Raw genomic sequence first — 19,308 nt, forward strand, 5'->3', positions numbered from 1 at the left:
TACTAAACTCCTTGGATCACTGCCCTTGTTAAAACTACAAGGAAAAAAGGAAAGCTTTGCAATCCCATTTGAAAATTTTGATTTGGTCTCACTTTCCTGACTGGCAGAGCATGAAGAAACATGCCATTCTCCTGAAGGGGTCCGAAGGGAGCCCGTTGCAAGCCGCTCGCCCTCTTCACTGCCTGTTCTCTTCACCTTTCTGTTTAATAGAATCTTGCACCCAAAAGTTGGCAGACTGCAACATCAGGACACTGGGACTGAACTAACAATTGGCAAAATTCTCCAAGATATTTGTAAATTAGACCTTGGAAAATGGCCTTAATCCTGTAAGAAAAAGTACAATTCTAAATCAAAACAAATCTTAGGAGGTTTTTGGTTCACCTGAATGACAGGTGACATGTATTCTGTTTGGTTTGTAGTTTAAAGGAAAAATTAATTTACTTTGTCAATGACTGCAACACTCTTTAGCAAAGCCTCATACAACACTGAGCCCCAGTTCACTGCAAAAAATTAATGATTTTGCAGTCAGTCACCTTTGCCATTTTCTAACGTTTTAAAATAAGATTCTGATCATTCATTGACAGTACTTGTTTGATACAATACTTGAGCTTTAAGCAGATGTTTATATTGTCTGCAGTGAAGTCTTGTCAGAGAACTACCCAGATGGATGTTGAGTAATCCTGTGCCACAAATATCACTCCTGAAAACAACGAAACTGCAAAGGAAATTTAGAAGCAAATCTTGTGTTCCAAAGTGACCTTTTGTGCTCAAAGAAAGCCAGAGCTTTGCGACTTTGCAGCTTTCATTTGGAAAACAGACAAGAGGAGTGATTAATCCCAATCCTGGAATGCTGTTGATGAGGGCAATAACAAACAATGCAAATATCTGCTGTGAAGTTCACAGGGGTTAGAAAATAAGCTTATAGCACTTGAGTCAGCAGCTGTCAACTGCAACCATCACCCGTCAGACAAGATACCGGTTCTGTTCAGTTTTACACTTGCGGGTTTTTTTGGCTTTGGGCTCTTTTATTCATCGTAACATTAAGTGCTTTTACCAGAGTAACCTTCCCAGGAAATGGCTTAGGAGAGGCAGCCTTAACATTAAAGATGCAATTGCTTATGCAGCCAATCCCATTCAAAGTAACCCACGAAAATGTATTTGGAGATGGCACTAACAAACTGATGGAACTTTTTTCTCCTAACTTGTCCTGGTTTAAAGACATTTTAAATGTCATGCTGGATTTTGCTCATCTAGCAGAGTCTTCAATTTGGAATGGATTTAGTATTTCATTCAGCTCTGCAAAGGTCTCTAAAGACCTAGAGAATTAACTATTTTGAATAATGAAAAGAGTATATTTCCAAATTACTTATTTTTAACTCAAGAGTAATTATGTATTCATAGGAAAATTACATATTCAAGGTTTTAGTTGAGCCATGGATTCATTTGGTTATTCCAGTTGTTCTCAACATCACCTAAAACTAGTATCTTTGTAATGTGATTCCACAGAAGTGTAGAATCTGTCATTTATAAAGAGTTTCCAAAGAATCTGGATGTTACAAACTCCTTTGGATTAAAATAAAATAAATACAGAAGAAAGGACTGATAGAAAATTCCCCTTAATTGGATTTGACTGCTGAAAGCAGTTTGTTACAAGCTGGTTGATAAAAAGAGAAAGGGAGGGAAGGCAAAAAAATGTAAACCTGGACAGAACATATCAGTGTCTTGTCTCTCAAATCCATCTTTGAATTTCCTCTGTTGGTTTCAGTTGCTGTTGGGAAGATTTTTACAAGAGGGCACTTCGTCTCGAATACATTAATGACCTGGAAGTTACCAAACCCACTCTTTCATATGCTTTGATTATATGAAAGACTAATCAAACCAAAACATTGTACTAGCATTTCCTGTATATTTCTTTCATTGAATTATACTGGCTAGTACTGTTCATGCAATAATACTTCAAATATATTCAATGTTTTTCTTTGGAATGTTCAACAATTGCATGGATGTAATTTCACTTTCTACCTATTACATTTTTTTTATTACCCCCTGAGATTATCTTCCTCTTGTCCAAAGAAGCTTTGAAATTCTGTGCCACCTTTGTGGAATAAAAGTCATGAAGAAGAAGAGGAAAAAAAGCCCAATACATCCCAACAGAAAAAAAAAAAAGAGAAGTGCTATAGAGCTATTTTCTGCCCTGCAATGTGTTCTACATTTTTAATAAGATCCCAGGTTGTCTGTAGCAGTGGCCATCTTTATTATTACTATTATTTTACAAGGAGTGAATGCCTTTGCTTCTGTTGCACACGTGCACATTTACTACCTTTAATGGCTTGTTTAAATTAAATAACACCGTGCACTTAAATTCTGGGAGTCTTATTATCTCATTGAGATGCTGCCGCTCTTTTTGTATTGTGACAGAAACCCCTTGGTCAAATTGTATCTGTCTCTTTTTATCCCATTTTTACCAGTAGATAATGTTGCGATGAAAGATCCTCCGGACTTATTGGACAGGCAGAAATGCCTGGAGGCCTTGGCGTCTCTGCGGCACGCCAAATGGTTTCAGGTTGGCTCTTTGTTCTTACCTTGTTGTTATTGTAGCCTTGCGAGGTTTAATTTGAGACAGTTTTAATTTTAATGCCTCTTTAATTTCTGACTAGTCCCTCCTAGAGCAAAGGTCTAGAATTCCAAACCCAGTGCTGTACTGTGCAAGGGCAAACATGACAGGGAGACAGTCAGCTGGTCCAGAGTTGTCATGAGGCTACAAAAGCAATCTTGACATTTCACTGCCTTTTTTATGTGTCTCTCTAAATTCAAGTGTACTTTTATATAAGTGTTTTTATTTTGCATGAAGCTGATTAAGTATTAAGTAATAATAATTTTTAAAAAAATCTATCCCAGGACTCTGTGCATTTAAAAAGAAAAGCAAAATTGAAGACCAGGCTTTTGCAGGTGTATTGGAATCATTTTGTTTGTTTTAGGCCAGGGCAAATGGACTAAAATCATGTGTAATTGTCCTTCGTATTCTGCGGGATTTGTGCAACAGAGTCCCCACATGGGCACCACTGAAAGGCTGGGTAAGTACAGAAAGAGCTGAAGGCCACAAGGTCATGTGTCAGATCTCCTGAGAATTGTAGCAGTGTCTGGACTGCAGAAAGCAGAGTCTTGTATGAGACTCCTCCTTCTACCCCCGTCCCTTTGCTCCCCATTAACTGCTCCCCATGTAGGGGAGAGAAGGCAAGTAGTCAAGTCTGTGACACACTGATCCCATGGGAAGGGACACGCTGCTGTGGGCCTCTCGCATCCCGGAGGTTTGGCAATAGACTCCCACTTGTTACCTTCCATCCCTCTTGTTTAGTTTTCCAAAACTACTCTGGTCCCATGACAATGCCACCCCTGCCAGTGGTTGTTCCCCTTTCCTGGGGTAGGTTTGCTCTGCATGCCCGGAGAGGAACACTCTGTAGGGCAGCAGAGGTGGTGTTTTTCTAGCGTGGAACTGAAAACCCTCTGAGAGAACATTCACCTTACTTTATTTTAGAGACCTCTCCTTTTTGACTTTTTGGGCAGACGGTGGAGAGCAGTTGGTCTGCTCCAAAGGCAACTCAGAGCAGGGGACAAAGACGTGCCCTGCACGAGGATGTGGCCTCCTCTGGGGCAGGTCTCTGTCCCTTAGACCTGTAGTGGATTACAAACGAAGTGACCTGATGTGACTGACTGTCCCCTCTGTCCCCCCATATTTAACTGAAGTCACAGTTACCCTTGTGTCTATACTAATCGTAATTTAATGTCTTCTAGCCACTCGAGCTTATATGTGAAAAATCTATAGGTACTTGTAATAGACCTTTGGGCGCTGGGGAAGCGTTGCGACGAGTGATGGAGTGTTTGGCATCTGGAATTCTGCTTCCTGGTAAGGGGCCAGATGAACTCCAGGAACACAAAGAGATGGTCAGCCCACCTTAACATTTAGCTGTTGCTGTAGGATTACATGAGAAATGCCTGCTGTGAACCCTGAACCTGCCGTGGAGTGAAATTAATGGTTTCTTCTGTAAAATTAAAATTAAAAAAAAATATCTTGCATAGTGGTCACTGTGTGAATGATACTGCCACTGCAGGAGAAGTTAATGGGGAATGTTAGAGTTGTTATAAATTAACCCCTACCTCATTAAGGGGTTGCAAGTAAATACACTTAGTGATTATCTGGTTTCTACAGATTACTTGAAATCTACATACCTGTCCAAATTATATGCTGTTTTCTTCTAAACCTACTGCTTTCAGTTCATGTTATCACCCATGTGCAGTGTTTACCCTGGTTAAGTTCTGTGGCCACTGCAAGGGTCAGTTTGCTTTGTGTGAGGCCTGACTCCCTGCTGGAGAAGGGGTGCTGCTCACTCTGCAGCAGCTGGGCTCAGCTGCTCTGTCAGTCCCTGTTTGCACACTGCTGCTTGTTCCTCTCAGTAATCCCCATTCCTCTCCCTGCCAGGGGGCCCGGGGCTGCACGACCCCTGCGAGCGCGAGCCCACGGACGCTTTGTCTTACATGACAGTTCAGCAAAAAGAAGCCATTACACACAGTGCTCAGGTAGGGAACTCTGTGTGTGCTGCAACAGTGAGGAATTCAGCTCATTAGCACCGTTTATTCTCTACCAGGATGGCAGTCCTGACAGTTCTTGTGGTGTGCTATCCTGGAAAGGTTAAACCAGAGTCCAGGAGAGCAAGAGTTAAACGTGTGTGGAATCTTATCCTTGCAGAGGCAGTGGGATGTCTGTGCACCCACCTCTGCTCCCAGCACAGAGCCTCTGGGTGGGCTCCATGTCAGTGTGCCCTGCACTCTGTGTTACAGAAATTCATGACTTTTATGCTTTTAGACATTAGCATTTTCCAAAGATCAGCTGTAAAAGCTGTCTTCCTGTCTATCAAAACCACAGAAGTAGTTTTGTGTCTAAAGACTTATCAAAAAACTTGGACAACTGAAGTGAAATCCTGCTGTGTTTCTACTGTGCCTTTCAGCACGCGCTCAGATTATCAGCCTTTGGGCAGATCTATAAAGTTTTGGAAATGGATCCCCTCCCATCAAATAAGTCATTTCAGAAATATTCCTGGTCAGTAACTGACAAAGAAGGTAGGTATTATTTGTTCCAAAAGTCACTAATTGGGCAGTAAACTAGGAGTTAATTTAGAATTGGTGAACTTCTGAATTATGTGCTATGAGTGTTAAGTAGAACCTTTTCTTTGTTATATGTGGGGTGATTTTTTAAAAAAATATTTCATCATGAGGAAAAAATCTGGAAGTTCTGTTCTCTAGAAATACCAAGAGAGGAGAGGTAGAACAACCACAATATAGCCGATTATTTTCTTTAACCACAAAGTCCTTTGGCATCTGAAGAGCGAAATGCTCTTACGCTGGAAGGAGAGACTGTAGATTTGCCAAAAAACATATAGTGAGTGTCCACAATAAGAATTACTCTAAAATTCTTCCTAGAAAACAATATATATCTACTGAAAAAAAAATTCCATGTGCATTTTTTTGTAAAAACAACACTGTTGAAGGTCTTGCTTAGACTAACTGTGGAAAACAGCACTGCAGGTTTGCAGTCTTATCCCACAGCTGGTATTGAACACAGAGGTCCTGCCTGGTCTGGTAGAGTGAGCAGTAAACCAGTATTGGCTTTCATGAAGCAATAAGAAAGCTGTGACTGATGGAGGAGTTCTTTTCACTATAAACAAGCAAGGAACAGTGTGGGGCTAATCAGACTCCTGCTGTGGGATTGTGTTTTTCTAGTGGCATATCTGTATTACAAGGAACTTTACACCCTAGGTACAGGCTCGTCTGCTCTGAAGAGACCGTTTGAAGACAGTGTTGGGGATGATAAAGATCCAAATAAAAAGATGAAGCGTAATCTGAGGAAAAGTAAGTGCAGCACTTCTCCATTCTGTTTTCAAAGATCTATTGTACAGGGGGAGCTGGTTTAAAAGTTTCTCTGTGTTGGTGTGGTAGAGCATGTGAAAAAGTCTTTGGAACAAAATTGTTGTCTCTATCACCTTGCATTTGGAATGTCAAACACCTCTCTTACTGTGCATCCCCTGACATGCTTTACTAACTAAATTATTTGCATTTTTATATGGGATTACCCATCAAGTTACACCAGAATTGAAGGTGCCTAAGCAGCTGACATATTTTGTTGGTAACATCCCTGTATTGTGGGGTCTTTTTAAAGTACTGCAGTGACTTTGCTGAGTGAAGATTGAACTCTCTTCACTCTTCCTCTTCCTGAGTTAAGTGTTGGTCTCTCAAGACCTCCCACAATGAGAATAAAATGTGTAATCTGCAAAGTGTTAATGTTGCACATATGCACAGACTAGAAGTCTCTTGGCATTGCTGGGATCCAGTCATTCTGGGATCCAGTCATTCTGGGATCCAGTCATTCTGGAGTCCAGTCATTCTGGGGGCTATTTCCACTGTGCTACTTGGATGCCGGTTCTGGATCTGGTTCCCCATTAGCTATAAAACTTATTACTCCCTTTAGAGCAGCCAGGAGGAATACAGCTAGCTGCAACAGAACAGTGTTAATATAAAACCGGGTCATTATAGTTGTTACCCCAAATTAGAATGGCTTATTAAAGACTTAACAGCATTATGGCTCTCCTCACCCTCTTGAGAGGTGAGGGGTGGTTTTGCTCCTTGATACAGACAGAAGGCACTGAAATGCAAACTGTTTCATTTTTCTGTTCATCTTGTTTTGTTCATTTTCCTTCCCCCTCCTTCCCCCACCCCTTCTACTATCTTGTATTAGTACTAGATAGTAAAGCAATAGATCTCATGAATGCTCTGATGAGGCTGAACCAAATCAGGCCAGGGCTTCAGTATAAGCTGCTGTCACAGTCTGGTCCAGTCCATGCCCCAGTCTTCACAATGTCTGTAGATGTTGATGGTACGACTTATGAAGCTTCAGGACCTTCTAAGAAAACAGCCAAGCTCCATGTGGCAGTGAAGGTAAGGCAGCCTGAAGTAATCTGCTAACCCAAGATCTCGGGATGGAGTATGAAATGTGGTTAGAACTAGTAATATGCAAGCTCAACATTTTTTTTTTAATTCATTAAGCTGAGCTACTTGCAGTGTGTTCTAAATGCAGCTGGGCATGGTTCAAAGAGCATCACTGGTTTTGTGCTGGTGGGCGAGAAGAACTGCCCAGGGCTCTGCAGGTCAGCTCATGTTGCAGTGGACTGAAGGTGGTGGCCAAATCCTGGATGGGAGGGGTTCAGCTGTGTTCTGTTCTACTCCTTCCTCCTGTTGGTTTGGAAATGGCATGTTGGTGGCTCCTTCTTTCTCCCCCTCCTTCTCTGTGTCCATTCCTGGCTTGTGTGCTCCTGGAAATACGGACTTCTGTCCTCAATGTCTGAAGAGTACCTCTGTGTACTGAGTAAACCATGTAAATGATTTATCCAGTCAAATTTCCAGTAGGACACTGGTATCATTCAGAGACTGGTCAAGGTGCTATTGCTTCCTGTAGGTGCTCTACATGACAGCAGGACAGACTGGAATGCTCAACATGAGCATCCACCAGATGTGTTGCCTGGGGACATGGCTTAGTGGTGGGCATGGCAGGGCTCGGTTAATGGACAGTTGGACTCAATGATCTTAAAGGTCTTTCCCAACTTAAATGAGTCTATGAAAGAACATCTCTTAATAGAACTGCTCTTCTGATAGGAGCAGACCCATCTGTCATTCTGTGCCTCATTTTGGTTTTGAACAAGAATTTCTTTTTTAGAATCTTCATCTGGCAACTTTCTGCTTTCCTTTGATTTCAGTTTTGAAAATCCCATTGTCCTATGTGCTTTCAAGTTCAAAGTGCCCAGAAGTATCTGAGGGCATGTGTTATTCCTCCAGGAAAAGTAGCTAGTTCTCTGCATGTGTGTCCTTCCAGACCTTCTGCCTCATTCTTTTATTCTGCCTTCCTCCCTGCAGTTTAGAAAACAACAAAAAAAAAAAGCCCAAAAAACCCACTTGCCCTCAAAAACTGTGACTGCTCTGCCCTTGAACCTTCTCTGCGTCAGCCAGATCTGTGCTGGTGCCGACCCAGCTCTGTTTTCTCTAAATTTACACATCAAAACATCCGCGATTCAAGCGAAAAGGAAATGGATGCTGTGGTCGAGACTTGCTTTTTTTCCTTTATTTCCTTTCTCAGCAGATCCAGACCGTGCTTTCCCAGTCTTATAAGAGGGAATAATGTGATGATTTCACTTTCTAATCTGACCTCTTTAAAATGCAGAAGCCCTGAAAATGCAACCAGATGTGTCCCAACTGCATGGGAGCTGAGCCGGGGGTTACCCAGGCAGTTCTCAGCTCGGGGTTGGAACACAGTCATTTTTGCAGACTTTGTTCGTGGCCCTAAATTTTCAGCAGAGCTTCAGGTTCCTTTCAGTTTCCTTTGCCCTATGCATGGTAGCTCTGTGCAGCTGGGTCAGGAAGCTGGTTAAAGGGAGAGGCTGGCCTTGCTCATGGAGATGTTTTTGAAGGAACTGAGCTCCAGAAGTACCATCTTGTACAAGGCTTTAATTCTCACAAGACTGTTTGTCATGTTTGCCCCACAGTCCATCTCTTGATCTGGCCACAGACACAGAGAAGGGGGAAATCATGCATGAAACTATTTCCTTGTAAGGCCATTAAACAGTGTCTTTAATTTCTTATTTTACAAGGAATTTTTGAGATGATGAATGATGCTCATGAGTATCTTTGAGACTAAAATTCAGCTCTGTGTTGATTCCACTTTTGGAAACCCGAAATTATTTTCCCCATTGATATTGTATTCCCCACTAGCAACCATTGAAATGGTATCTCCATTTCAAGTAGGAGAAAACTAATATTCTAAGCAATCTGCCTTTTTTAAGTGTATGGTGGACTGTTGTGTTATGATCAGCCTTATATTTGTTCCTGTTCTGCTGGCTCTGTCACAGTTCATTTCATGGGGCTTTGTTGTAGGTTTTACAAGCGATGGGGTATCCAACGGGTTTTGATGCAGATGTGGAGTGTGTAAGTTCTGATGAAAAATCAGATACTGAAGGTAAAAATGAAACAACGTCTTCAATCTCAAGCAATAATAATACTGGAAATTCCACAGCCGACACCTCCGCTACCCTAGAGGTGAGGATTGCATTGAAAGTACAAGTGACGGAGAGGTTTGGGGTTTCACTTATCATTGGGGGTTTTTTTTCTGTTCTACTTGTCAAGATGGTAAAACATAAATTTCTTCAACTGGGAGACTATTTCCAGACAGTGTGTAATCATGGATAACTCAAGCCACATGTGTTTAGTCCACTGAGAAATTTCCAGGGAAAGGGAAATGGATTATTTTCAATGGAACTGCCCTGTTTTTATCCATAGCTGAGAAAATTCTATTGCAGGTGATCTGGTGTGCTGAGATCTCAGCTCTACCTTGCTTTCCAAACAGCTACAGATATTTCTACTGAAACATGTGACTCAGGGCATGAGGATTTCTTCAGTCTGAGCTCGGTAGTGCCAGGACATAATTAGATGGAGCAGCAGAGATATGTGCAGGGCTGAGAAGGCCAGTCTTTTGGTGTGAAAGCCTTCATTTTCAAGGAACTTGACACCATGGCCCCACCTTCAGCTTTGGATTCTCTCAGGGTTGCAATTCCAAGTGCAGCTGGCATCATGTTTAGTTTGTGCGCACACTAGACCAAGCCATGAGGACAGTAGCCCTCACCAACAGAAATAAACAGGTGTGACTTCTGTGACACCATTGTTTGTCCTCCTGCCCTTATTTAGAGACTTCCCCTTTGTGCCAGCACTGCAGGTTATGCTGCAGCCAGGGCAGTGTTACCTGGGATACAGATCTGCAGAGGTTTGTCTGCCTTTTGAAAAGAGAAAGGCTCTCAAGTAACATTCTGCATGTCTCTCTAGGTAAGAACTCAGGGTCCCATACTCACAGCAAGTGGCAAAAACCCAGTGATGGAGCTGAATGAAAAGAGAAGAGGTCTGAAGTATGAGCTCATTTCCGAGACAGGGGGAAGCCACGACAAGCGCTTCGTCATGGAGGTGAGTGGAGCACAGGTGCAACTGGTGAGGGATTACTAATGGTGCAGCAGAGTCGCTGCTGCAGCTCACATTTTTTCTATTTTGCTTTTTGCAATGCACACCTGTGGTGGTGATTTCTCAGGTTTTTATGTATCTCATTGCTGCTGTGATGATTCAGCTGGGGAAAGGAATAGCCTTTCTACTTTAGGAAAATACAGTGAGAATTAAAACTAGATTCTGACAGCTCCAAACTTCATGACAAGGAAGACTCCAGGGTATGGGCTAAATTCAGTATCCAACAGATATGCTGGTCATCTTTGAGTTGCACTTGTAGTTTCCAGAGTCCCAGTATCTGTGACACATTGGTTCCCAGATCACCGTGGTATCATTTAGCAGTTTCAAATCCAGAATCAATAGAAATTTGTCACACAAAACACTGAGGATGTTTTTCCCTACTGAAGTTCTTTATGGGTGGCACATCAGCTGAGTGGGTGCAGCATGGTGTTCCCATGGATCAATACTAGGCATAAACTCGTGTCTTCATTTTCAGGTAGAAGTAGATGGGCAGAAGTTCAGAGGTGCAGGCCCAAACAAGAAAGTAGCAAAAGCAAGTGCTGCATTAGCAGCACTTGAAAAACTGTTTTCTGGGCCTAATGCAGCAAATAACAAGAAAAAGAAGATTCTTCCTCAGGTAAGAATTGTCACTTGCTTTTTGGACCGTTATCCAAGCTCTGGGTTGGTTTTTGATACAGAAGGCAGCATTCTAGTAAAGTGAGGTTAACACAGGCCAGTGTTGTCATGAGACGGTTGTTTGGGGGTGAAATCCTGCCCTGGTGCAGTTATGTTGGTTCAGGAGGGTAAGGGAGATGCAAAACCAGTGCTGTAAGTTGAGGAGAGGAAGGTTGTAAGGAAGTGGGAAAGAGAGCAGGGAGGAGCAGCAGACAGAGGGTCAGAAGCCAGTGGTGTTCAGTCATGCCCAAATCCGAGGTAAATAAGGCACAGTCTGAGGGAAGGGACTGCCAGGGCTGAGCACAGGGAACGTGCTGGGCTCTGCAGGCAGTGACAGGGCCAGGGACCCGCTGTGTCCCTGTCACTCACATCCTCTGGCACAGCACTCTCCAGTCTGTGCTCAGCCAGCCTGGCACATCAGGCATGTTTACAGAGCCCTCTCAAAGGGGGTGATTTAATGCAGGTGGCCTTGTATTCCAGCAGCACTTTCACTCTCTGAACTGCTATTTTTTGTCGCTCTGGGCAGACTAAAGGGGTTGTCAATACAGCTGTTTCTGCAGCAGTCCAGGCTGTTCGAGGCAGAGGACGGGGTGCTTTAACACGAGGGGCATTTGTTGGGGCAGCTGCTGCTACTGGATACATAACACCAGGTAAGGCACCACGCTTGTAGTTGATAGTTTTGGTTTTGTCTGCTGGGGTGTTCTTTTTCATGCGTGTTACTCACCTGTGCAAGTGATTTCTTTAACCATCTGAGATGAAGCAGAAGGCTTCATGGGGGTTTAAATAAATCAAAGAGCTGGAAAGCTGGCAGTGTATTCTTTATGAGTGTACAGCTTAAAGCTCTGTGTGCACAGAGCACACAGTTATGGGCATAATGGCTTTCCTGGCTTTATTATTTTATGATTTGTCTTTATAGTTCACTGCCATGGCACAATTCCCAAAACTCTCTTCCTACCTAAGAACCTTCTGGATCATGAGCTGTTCAGCATTAGGAATGCCTTCCCCAAAAATCCTTTGTGAACATGAAGTCAGCAGGCTCAAGAGTCCCTGAGCTCCCAAAAACCTTCTACATTAATTCCACCTGGCAGCATCTATTAGTAGCTTCTGTGGTGGCCAGAAATAAAAGAATTTCTTTTCATACTCTGGCTGATGGGAAGTCATCATCCCCACTGCATTGTTCTGATTAGCAGAAACAGCTTTTGAAGTCCAAAGGCTTCTGGTTCGCATTTCACATTTTCACAAGAAAATGTTAATGAAATGGTCACTTTTTCCATCCTCTTACTTTTCAAAATGCACTTTCTTTGTGACTCTACAGCATGTCTGAGGTGGGTGACATGAGAAAGGAATCCAGATATAGTTTTCACTTGCTAAAACAACCAGAGATTTGTAAGAATGAGATGCTGAAGATGCCTTAGTCAAAGTAAATCCAGTAGTAGCTTCCAAAAAATAACACTTCTAGTCCTCATGCTCCGGTTTTTAGATTACAGCATGAGCTCTAGTTACACCCTCCAGCAGCTCACATGTGCTAATAGCAAAGCCCTGTTGTTTGGGAGCCTTCCTGCCTGGCACCGTTGGCGGCATGTCATCTTCATTGTTCCTGTATGGTCATGTCATTTTAAATATTAAAACCCAGTAATTCATTTTTAATGGCTGTTAACATTGTTTTTGGAACTGTCTGTCTGCCTGAGGAGTCATTTAAGAGACACTTTAACCTGCCAGGGGCATGCTTCTTGCCAGTGTGGAATTATTCCAGAAATAAGTTTGATTTCCCAGTTGCTGTAGTTAAGCTTTTATTTGCTTTGGCGTTCATAGATTATTTCTCTCCAACCCCTATTCTTCTCAGAAATCTCTTGCTTTTTGGAGTGACACCAGTAGTCTCACCAGGAAAAAAACCCTGTAAAGCCTCCATGAACTACTGACATGTAGAAACCGATGCTGCTGTTACCTGTGTTGCTTTTTCTCTCACTTCAGAGTCACACTCTGCTCTCTGGGGAAAAATGATCTGTTTATGTGGAGGTGTTCACATGTCTTCTGTGGAACTTTGTCTGTTAGAAATAGCAGAGATAGCAGAATTCACAGGAGCTTTACTGAGGGGGATGTGGCATCTGCCACAGGCATCCAGCATTCCCCTCTTTTTAAAGGAAATTTAGGAAAATGACTGTACTCTGCATAGACTGCACTTGTGTTTTAAGAAGAACATAAGCAAATATGGGATGTCTGTGTCACGCCAACTCCATGCTCTGACAGTGCAGACTTGAGGGATTTGGTGGAAAATGCTGAGGAAATGAAATAGGGAATTTTAACTCTTTGATGCTGAGGCTTGAGGAAGTCCCTGGTAGCTTGTTCTTCAGGCCACCGCATAGGAACACTGTAGTGTTTTCAGCAATATTTGTATTTATTGGTGTGAGTTTGTTTTTGCTGTGCTCTTGCTTCAGGCACGGGGTCCGTGCCCATGTGCAGGTGTGCAAACACTGACAGGCAGTGCAGGGAATGACCCCTCTCCCTCCTCTGTTTCCCCTGCAGGCTATGGAGCACCATATGGATACAGCACAGCGGCACCAGCCTACGGTACGTACAGCCCTGTAATTAACACGGTAGAAATTATGCAGAAACTGTTGTGGCAGTCCAAATGTGACAGTCCAAGGAGAAATTCAAAGAGATTTAAGCTCTTAAACCATGACAACAACACCACTTTTATGCCATAACCTTGTGGTTCTTTTTTGGTTGGAGTAGCTTTTTGCCTCTGCTTTGCCTGGTCTGTGGAAGGACTGCTTGTTCTAATTGCCTGTTCCCTTCATACTGGAACCCAGTCAAAGTAGTTCCTTTACTTTTTACAGCCAGTCTGTGCTCCATTCAAAGACTACCGAAGGGCCTATTTCAGCACCTCTGACCCAGATTTAGCTAAATGGCATTACAGTAACATTGGTGAAATGTTTGTCCCCAAGTGTAAGTGACTTGTGGACAAAGCTCCCTTAATGCTGTCAAATCTTTGAAGTCTATGGGCAAATACCCCCACCCCTACAGGCTAAAACACCACTGCTTGGGACTCCAGGATGGGTTTTGGGTAGTTAGTACTGGTAGCAATCAGTCTGTGAGGCAGCCAGGACACAGTCATTTGCCACAATGCTTTTCACTATGAAACATGTTATATTAGGCTGGCAAAGCACTGGTTTCGTGGAGATTGTAAAATGAGCTGATAACCAGAGAGCTGTGATGGAAGGGTTTTTCTTAACTCAGCTTCTCCCTCCCGACTGGCTTGTTTTACTCTGGACTAACAATGCATTCCTCTAACCGGCCCTTTTGGTTACTTTGAATGAGGTTTATGTGGCAATGGGAGCAGGGCAGTTTGGAGTCAGTGATATGTCCTGGCACACACAACGTGAGCCCACCAGGATCAGTCCCACCAGCCTCTCCTGTGGCAGGGACTGGTCACAGTCTGCTGCTCAAATGACTGGCATGTTTCAAGGCCTTGAATTTTTCATATGGGAAACTTTTGCTTTTTAGCATTTGTAGTAAGTCTTTCCTCCCAAATCTGTCTAACTTGGGCAATACCGACTCCCCTGATGTCATTATAAAAGTTAAAAATATTTTGAAATGTTGATTACATGATTTCTCTAGAGGTATGAGCTCTAACAGGGCAAAAATGCTGCTGCTTTATGGAAAATGTTTGCTTTGCCTGACTGGGACCAGCTGGTCCAGTTCTATACTGAAAGGAGAGGTAGAATGGGCCCACAGGCTGTGCTCAGTGTGGAATTCTGCCCTCAGAATTGGAGCAAACCTCTCCAGTTTTACACCTGCTGATCGGCCCCATGCTCTGACAGAAGGGCAGCTGGCAGCAGGGCTGTCCCATGGAGTGTTGTCCTTTGTGGTGCATGACACAAGGAACAGCAACATGTTTTCTCAGGGAAAAATGAAAGGAAATTTAGTTTGGGGTATGGATTTTTAAAAAAACCCCTTGGTTCTTTCCAAGCAACAGTCTCAGACTGTAACTAGGATTAGTGGTATTTGCATGTCTGTGTTTTTACAAGCAATGACATACTGTGATATGAAGAATCCTTTCCTTGCTGAAGGCAGGAATACAACTGTTACCAAGTTTCCTTAAAGCTTTTCTTGCTTTTTTCATTCATTCCTTCTGTTTCGTGCTTTTTTTTTTTTTTCCTCATTGTGCCTATTTTGGGAGCTGGATCTTAAGCACTTAGCTGTGTATATGTGACATATCACTGACTTCAAAGCATTGTGGAATTGGATGCCCCCATTTTTCACATAAAGAGTTTCTGTTCCTAATGTCTTATGATTGTGATGCAAAGTTCTGGGATAATGCTTTTTGGCTGTAAGGTAAACATGTCTCTTTGCCTTTGTAAGCTGTTGCATGTTGGGAAACTTCACTTTGATCATCTGGTGCTCTGGAATACCTGCTGTTGCTGCTTTGTGATTTCTAAATGGATACATAGGTTAAATACTAGAATTTAAATAGGCAAGATTAAAAAACCAAACAAACGTTTAATTGTGCAGAAGTTTGTGAGGCCACAAGAACTCTAAAATAATAATGCAATCAGGAAGATGTCAATCTTTCCAGATTTGCTCCTCCAGCACAGGAGAGGAAGTGCAGAATAAGGAAGCAGATGCAGAATTTACTGTAGGTGCTTGATTTTTGGCTGACCTACCTGGATGCTGATCAAAACTGCTGAACAGTTTCCCTGTGAGTTGTATTTTATGCACAGCAGTGCCTGTCTAGAATATCTGCAATTGCAACTGGCCTGTGAAATTACCTCAACGTAGAACAAGCTAGTAGAGATTAATTAACATAAAGATTATGAAATAGAGCTTCAAGTCCAAATACACACTCTGCTTTTGAGAATATCACTTCCTTTAATTTTATCAAACACCAGAACAAAAATAAAGCAGACTTTAAGCTATAACCATCTGTCTGGAATAGTGCAAAGTGGTGAAGCGTTACTGTTTATGGGACTATGCACCCTGACATCACATTGACTGACTGATCTGGAAAAGGTTAATGAGAACACTACTGTAAGCTCTTATCTGACTTTCTTGGATTGCTGAACTTATTTGGAGTCCTCTCCCTTTCTTCTCTCTGTAGGTTTACCCAAGAGAATGGTTCTGTTACCAGTTATGAAATTCCCAACTTACCCTGTTCCCCACTACTCATTCTTTTAGCAAATGGCAGAAGCTAATTCCTATTGATTGAACAACACAGTACAGTACAGAATGTTAGAAGAAAAAAAGCCTTTTTATCCTGTTTTCTTTGAACACATACTTGAGCAAAGTCATTTGTAAAGAAACATCTTTTTCCTACTTTTTGATTTTAACAAAATGCAAATTTAGTTCTCTAAAACTTGAAAAAAATGTTCTGTGAAATGTTACCTCATTTTCAAATAACTTATACCAGCCTTCTGTTATAGGGAAGAACTAGAAGCTTAAATCTTACGTTTTAAATGAAGTATCCGATTATGTAAAATTAAATTTGTGAAGGATGTATAGAATATAAAACACTGATCACAAATAAACTGTTTTGTTGTAACACAAGAGTACTGCCTGTTTCCTAATGCAGTCACACAGACTCAGTTAATGACCTGTATTTGCTGTAGGGTTATTAAATGCAGGGCATAGTTATTTAAAAAACAAAAATAAAAATTAAAAAAAACCCAAACCACACGATAGAAACTTTACAGTTAACATTTAACTTTGTAAATACTATGGTGTGTAATAAACTTAGTAAAATATGGGTTAAAATATTGTTTTATCTTATTTTTTATAGTTAAGCATCAGTACCTGAGTTTCCTTATAGATCAGCATATTGTAACTGTGATTTTAGACACAGTCTTAATTATCCAAGAAGACTTTTCACTCATACACAAAATGCTGAAAAACAAATGAAACAAAGGGAATTAGTCTGTCTCTGTATAAGGCTGCATTCTGTGAAACAAGTATTAAACAGAGGAAGTTCCCACAGAAGGATGCAATTCCAGGGATACACCTTCCACCCGTATTGCCCAGAGAAAGGACAACAATAATGTTACATCAGGTTCTTTAGAGCTCAAAAGCTACACATTTTCCTTTCTTTTCTGTTTTTACAAAAAAAAAAAAGAGCAAAAAAAAGAAAAAAAAAATCCACTTGTTCTTGTGGCCTTCTTCACTTTTAAGATTGTCTGCCCACCCTTGATTTTCCATCCACCATTTCTACAGAAAGCATTTTAGTTGTCAATTGTGTATTAAACCAAAGGTTCTCCTTTCCCCCCTTACATTTATAAGAATCTAAAGCAGCAACAAGGTCCCCATGAAAACTTGCTATTTAATTGTCCCAGTTCTTGTTGAGTGCTGCTGTGAAAAGTGACACACTTCAGCCATAGGCCAGTACTTTTTTAAGAGTTGGTGCTCAAACCCAGAGTCCTCTTTTTGATGACGAGTGTGTGCACCTGTCTGAAATTCCATGACAGGCCCCAGCTCCACGATTGGAGTCTCCATGGATTGTGGACTGCTGTGGGCTCTAATGAGGGATTCCAGTGGTCTTTATTAAGGTATCACCCCACAAATAAGCAGCATTGTTGGTTGCACTCTCTCCTCAGCCCTCACCCATTGCTTTTCCACAGGCTGGCTTTAGTTCTGCTCTTCCAAAGATTTGCCTTTATCCCCTGTTCTCTAACAGACTCTGCTGCTGAGGCAAGGGGAGCTTTATCTGCGTTGAGGGTGTTTTAAGACTGGTGCTTAAAGCAACATAAAGTTCCTCCTCCCCACAGCCCCCTTAGAGGGAGAGAAATACTAGAAAAGCTGAATAAGGGGTGGCTTATAGAACAAGCTGCTTACCCTGGAATTAACTGCAGCTGTTATTCTTAAGCTAAGTGTTTGTGCTTAGGAATGTGTTTACATTTCCATGGTTCTCCTTCTGCCGTAGCTCTCGCTTCCGTTTGGTGTCGGTGGTACTTTAATAAAACGTAGATGATTGCCCAGGAGGGTGAGCCTGGTGTCACCCATGGAACACAGAGCAGGGGCCAGGGATGGAGCCAAATTGAGAGGTGCTCAGAAATCACTGATCTGTTTTGCTGGCCTATGGATGAAAGGAAGCCATCACGGAGCAGAAAAAGCATGGCTGATCAGAGCCCACTTTTGTTAATCAAATATTCATTAAAGGAATCTTTCTTCCGCACACATTTTTTTTCCCCCTCTTTTGGAGTTCCCCCGATTGGCAACTGTTTGTAGTTTTCTTTTTTTTTCCTGAATCCCCAGCTTTGTAAAATTCCAAACAAAATATTCTGTGAACCAATTGTATTCAATGAACATTTGTAAGCCAAAAACTTGTTCTTATTTCAAAGACAAGAAGGGCGCTATGCTCTTTTCCAACATGATGGCAGTCATTTCAGATGATTTATAGAAGTCATTTTTTATTTTTTGTCATTTGTTGGGAGTTACTAACCACATTGTAAACTTGCCCCCTTGCTGCATATTTTACATTTCTCTGCTTTACTGAAAATATGAATGAGCTGTCAGTTCTTTGTTTAGAAAGTGGTAACCTTGGAAGTGTTAGATGTTTCAATACCTTCAAAGAATTCAAAGTGCCCATTTTACAATGAAAATTCCACTTGCAGCTGAAAGAGCAGAGAAATTTAAATGAAGCTTTAGCTTCAGCCAGTCTCAGAAATTAACGTGAGGTTTTTGCTTCTCTGCTCTTCTCCCACTGTAGGTGGTTTTTTCATTGACAGTCCCTATTGCCAGCCTCTCAGCATCGCACCTTTTATTATTCACTTGGGCCCTCAAGATTTCTTCTCTGACTTCTAGAACCATCAGGTTGTGTGGCTCCAAATGGCATTTTGTACATGTCTTAAAAGCAAGAAAAACGTGGCTCGTTTTGAGGTTTCTCAACTTCAGACATGGAACCTGAGCTTTTTTCCTTTTTTTTTTTTTTAAAGAGTTTTTCTCACTTCTTGAACTTTGCTCCATGTAATGAAAAGCAATACTTAGTCCAAGCCACAGTCCTCTCTTTGGGTACATAGCAATAGATGTGTATATACTCCTGGTTATTTCTTTACACTAGAAGGGGAAGGACTGGTGTGTTGAGGGGGGAAATCCAAACACCAAACCAAGGCACAACCCGGGTCGAGTGCTGCTTCAAGCAGTGAAATCTGCCTTTACTTTCACTATTGAAGTCCTTCAGAATTTTAATACTATGCTGTATTTGCATGTTTCCTATAAAAGTTGCTACAGAGCCGTGCAATGGTCACTCCCGAAGCAGCAGTGCTTTGTACCATTGTGCATGTCAGCAGACATGAAATGTAGCAAAATGGCAGAAGAAAAAAAATAGCATATTTTTTTCCAAAATGTAACTGAATGATGTATTCTCTCTCTCTCTTCCCCACATCACTGATATGAGGCACAAAAATGTAGGCCTGAACTTGAAAATCAAGTGGATTGCTTTTGTGTCTCTTAAAATCATCACCAAATGATAAGAAAACACAGTATTTGGGAAATATCCAGCTCAAAATACTTTGCTGCTCTAAATTTATTGAGTTTTTTCCCTCTTGAATATTTGTATGTTGA

General features: G+C 41.8%; 1 protein-coding gene across 10 annotated transcripts in view; it reads left to right on the forward strand.

Moving 5' to 3' along the window:
* The window catches only part of STRBP (spermatid perinuclear RNA binding protein), a 60,064-nt gene that overhangs the window by 31,204 nt on the left and 9,552 nt on the right, over nt 1-19,308 (forward strand). For 2 of the 10 annotated variants that reach the window (XM_032131055.1, XM_032131054.1), the window contains exons 6-17: nt 2,469-2,563; nt 2,979-3,074; nt 3,793-3,904; nt 4,478-4,575; nt 5,004-5,115; nt 5,812-5,904; nt 6,788-6,987; nt 8,974-9,135; nt 9,916-10,050; nt 10,580-10,720; nt 11,285-11,408; nt 13,282-13,463. In XM_032131055.1, the coding sequence (XP_031986946.1) occupies nt 2,469-2,563; nt 2,979-3,074; nt 3,793-3,904; nt 4,478-4,575; nt 5,004-5,115; nt 5,812-5,904; nt 6,788-6,987; nt 8,974-9,135; nt 9,916-10,050; nt 10,580-10,720; nt 11,285-11,408; nt 13,282-13,463 (1,550 nt within the window). Of the gene's footprint in view, nt 1-2,468; nt 2,564-2,978; nt 3,075-3,792; nt 3,905-4,477; nt 4,576-5,003; nt 5,116-5,811; nt 5,905-6,787; nt 6,988-8,973; nt 9,136-9,915; nt 10,051-10,579; nt 10,721-11,284; nt 11,409-13,281; nt 15,637-15,856; nt 16,303-18,454; nt 18,723-19,308 lie in introns of those variants that run through there. The other 8 variants (XM_032131061.1, XM_032131062.1, XM_032131057.1 and 5 more) reach the window with 7 other exon arrangements.

This window comes from Corvus moneduloides, chromosome 21, assembly GCF_009650955.1.
Source record: "Corvus moneduloides isolate bCorMon1 chromosome 21, bCorMon1.pri, whole genome shotgun sequence".
Classification (NCBI taxonomy): Eukaryota; Metazoa; Chordata; class Aves; order Passeriformes; family Corvidae; genus Corvus; species Corvus moneduloides.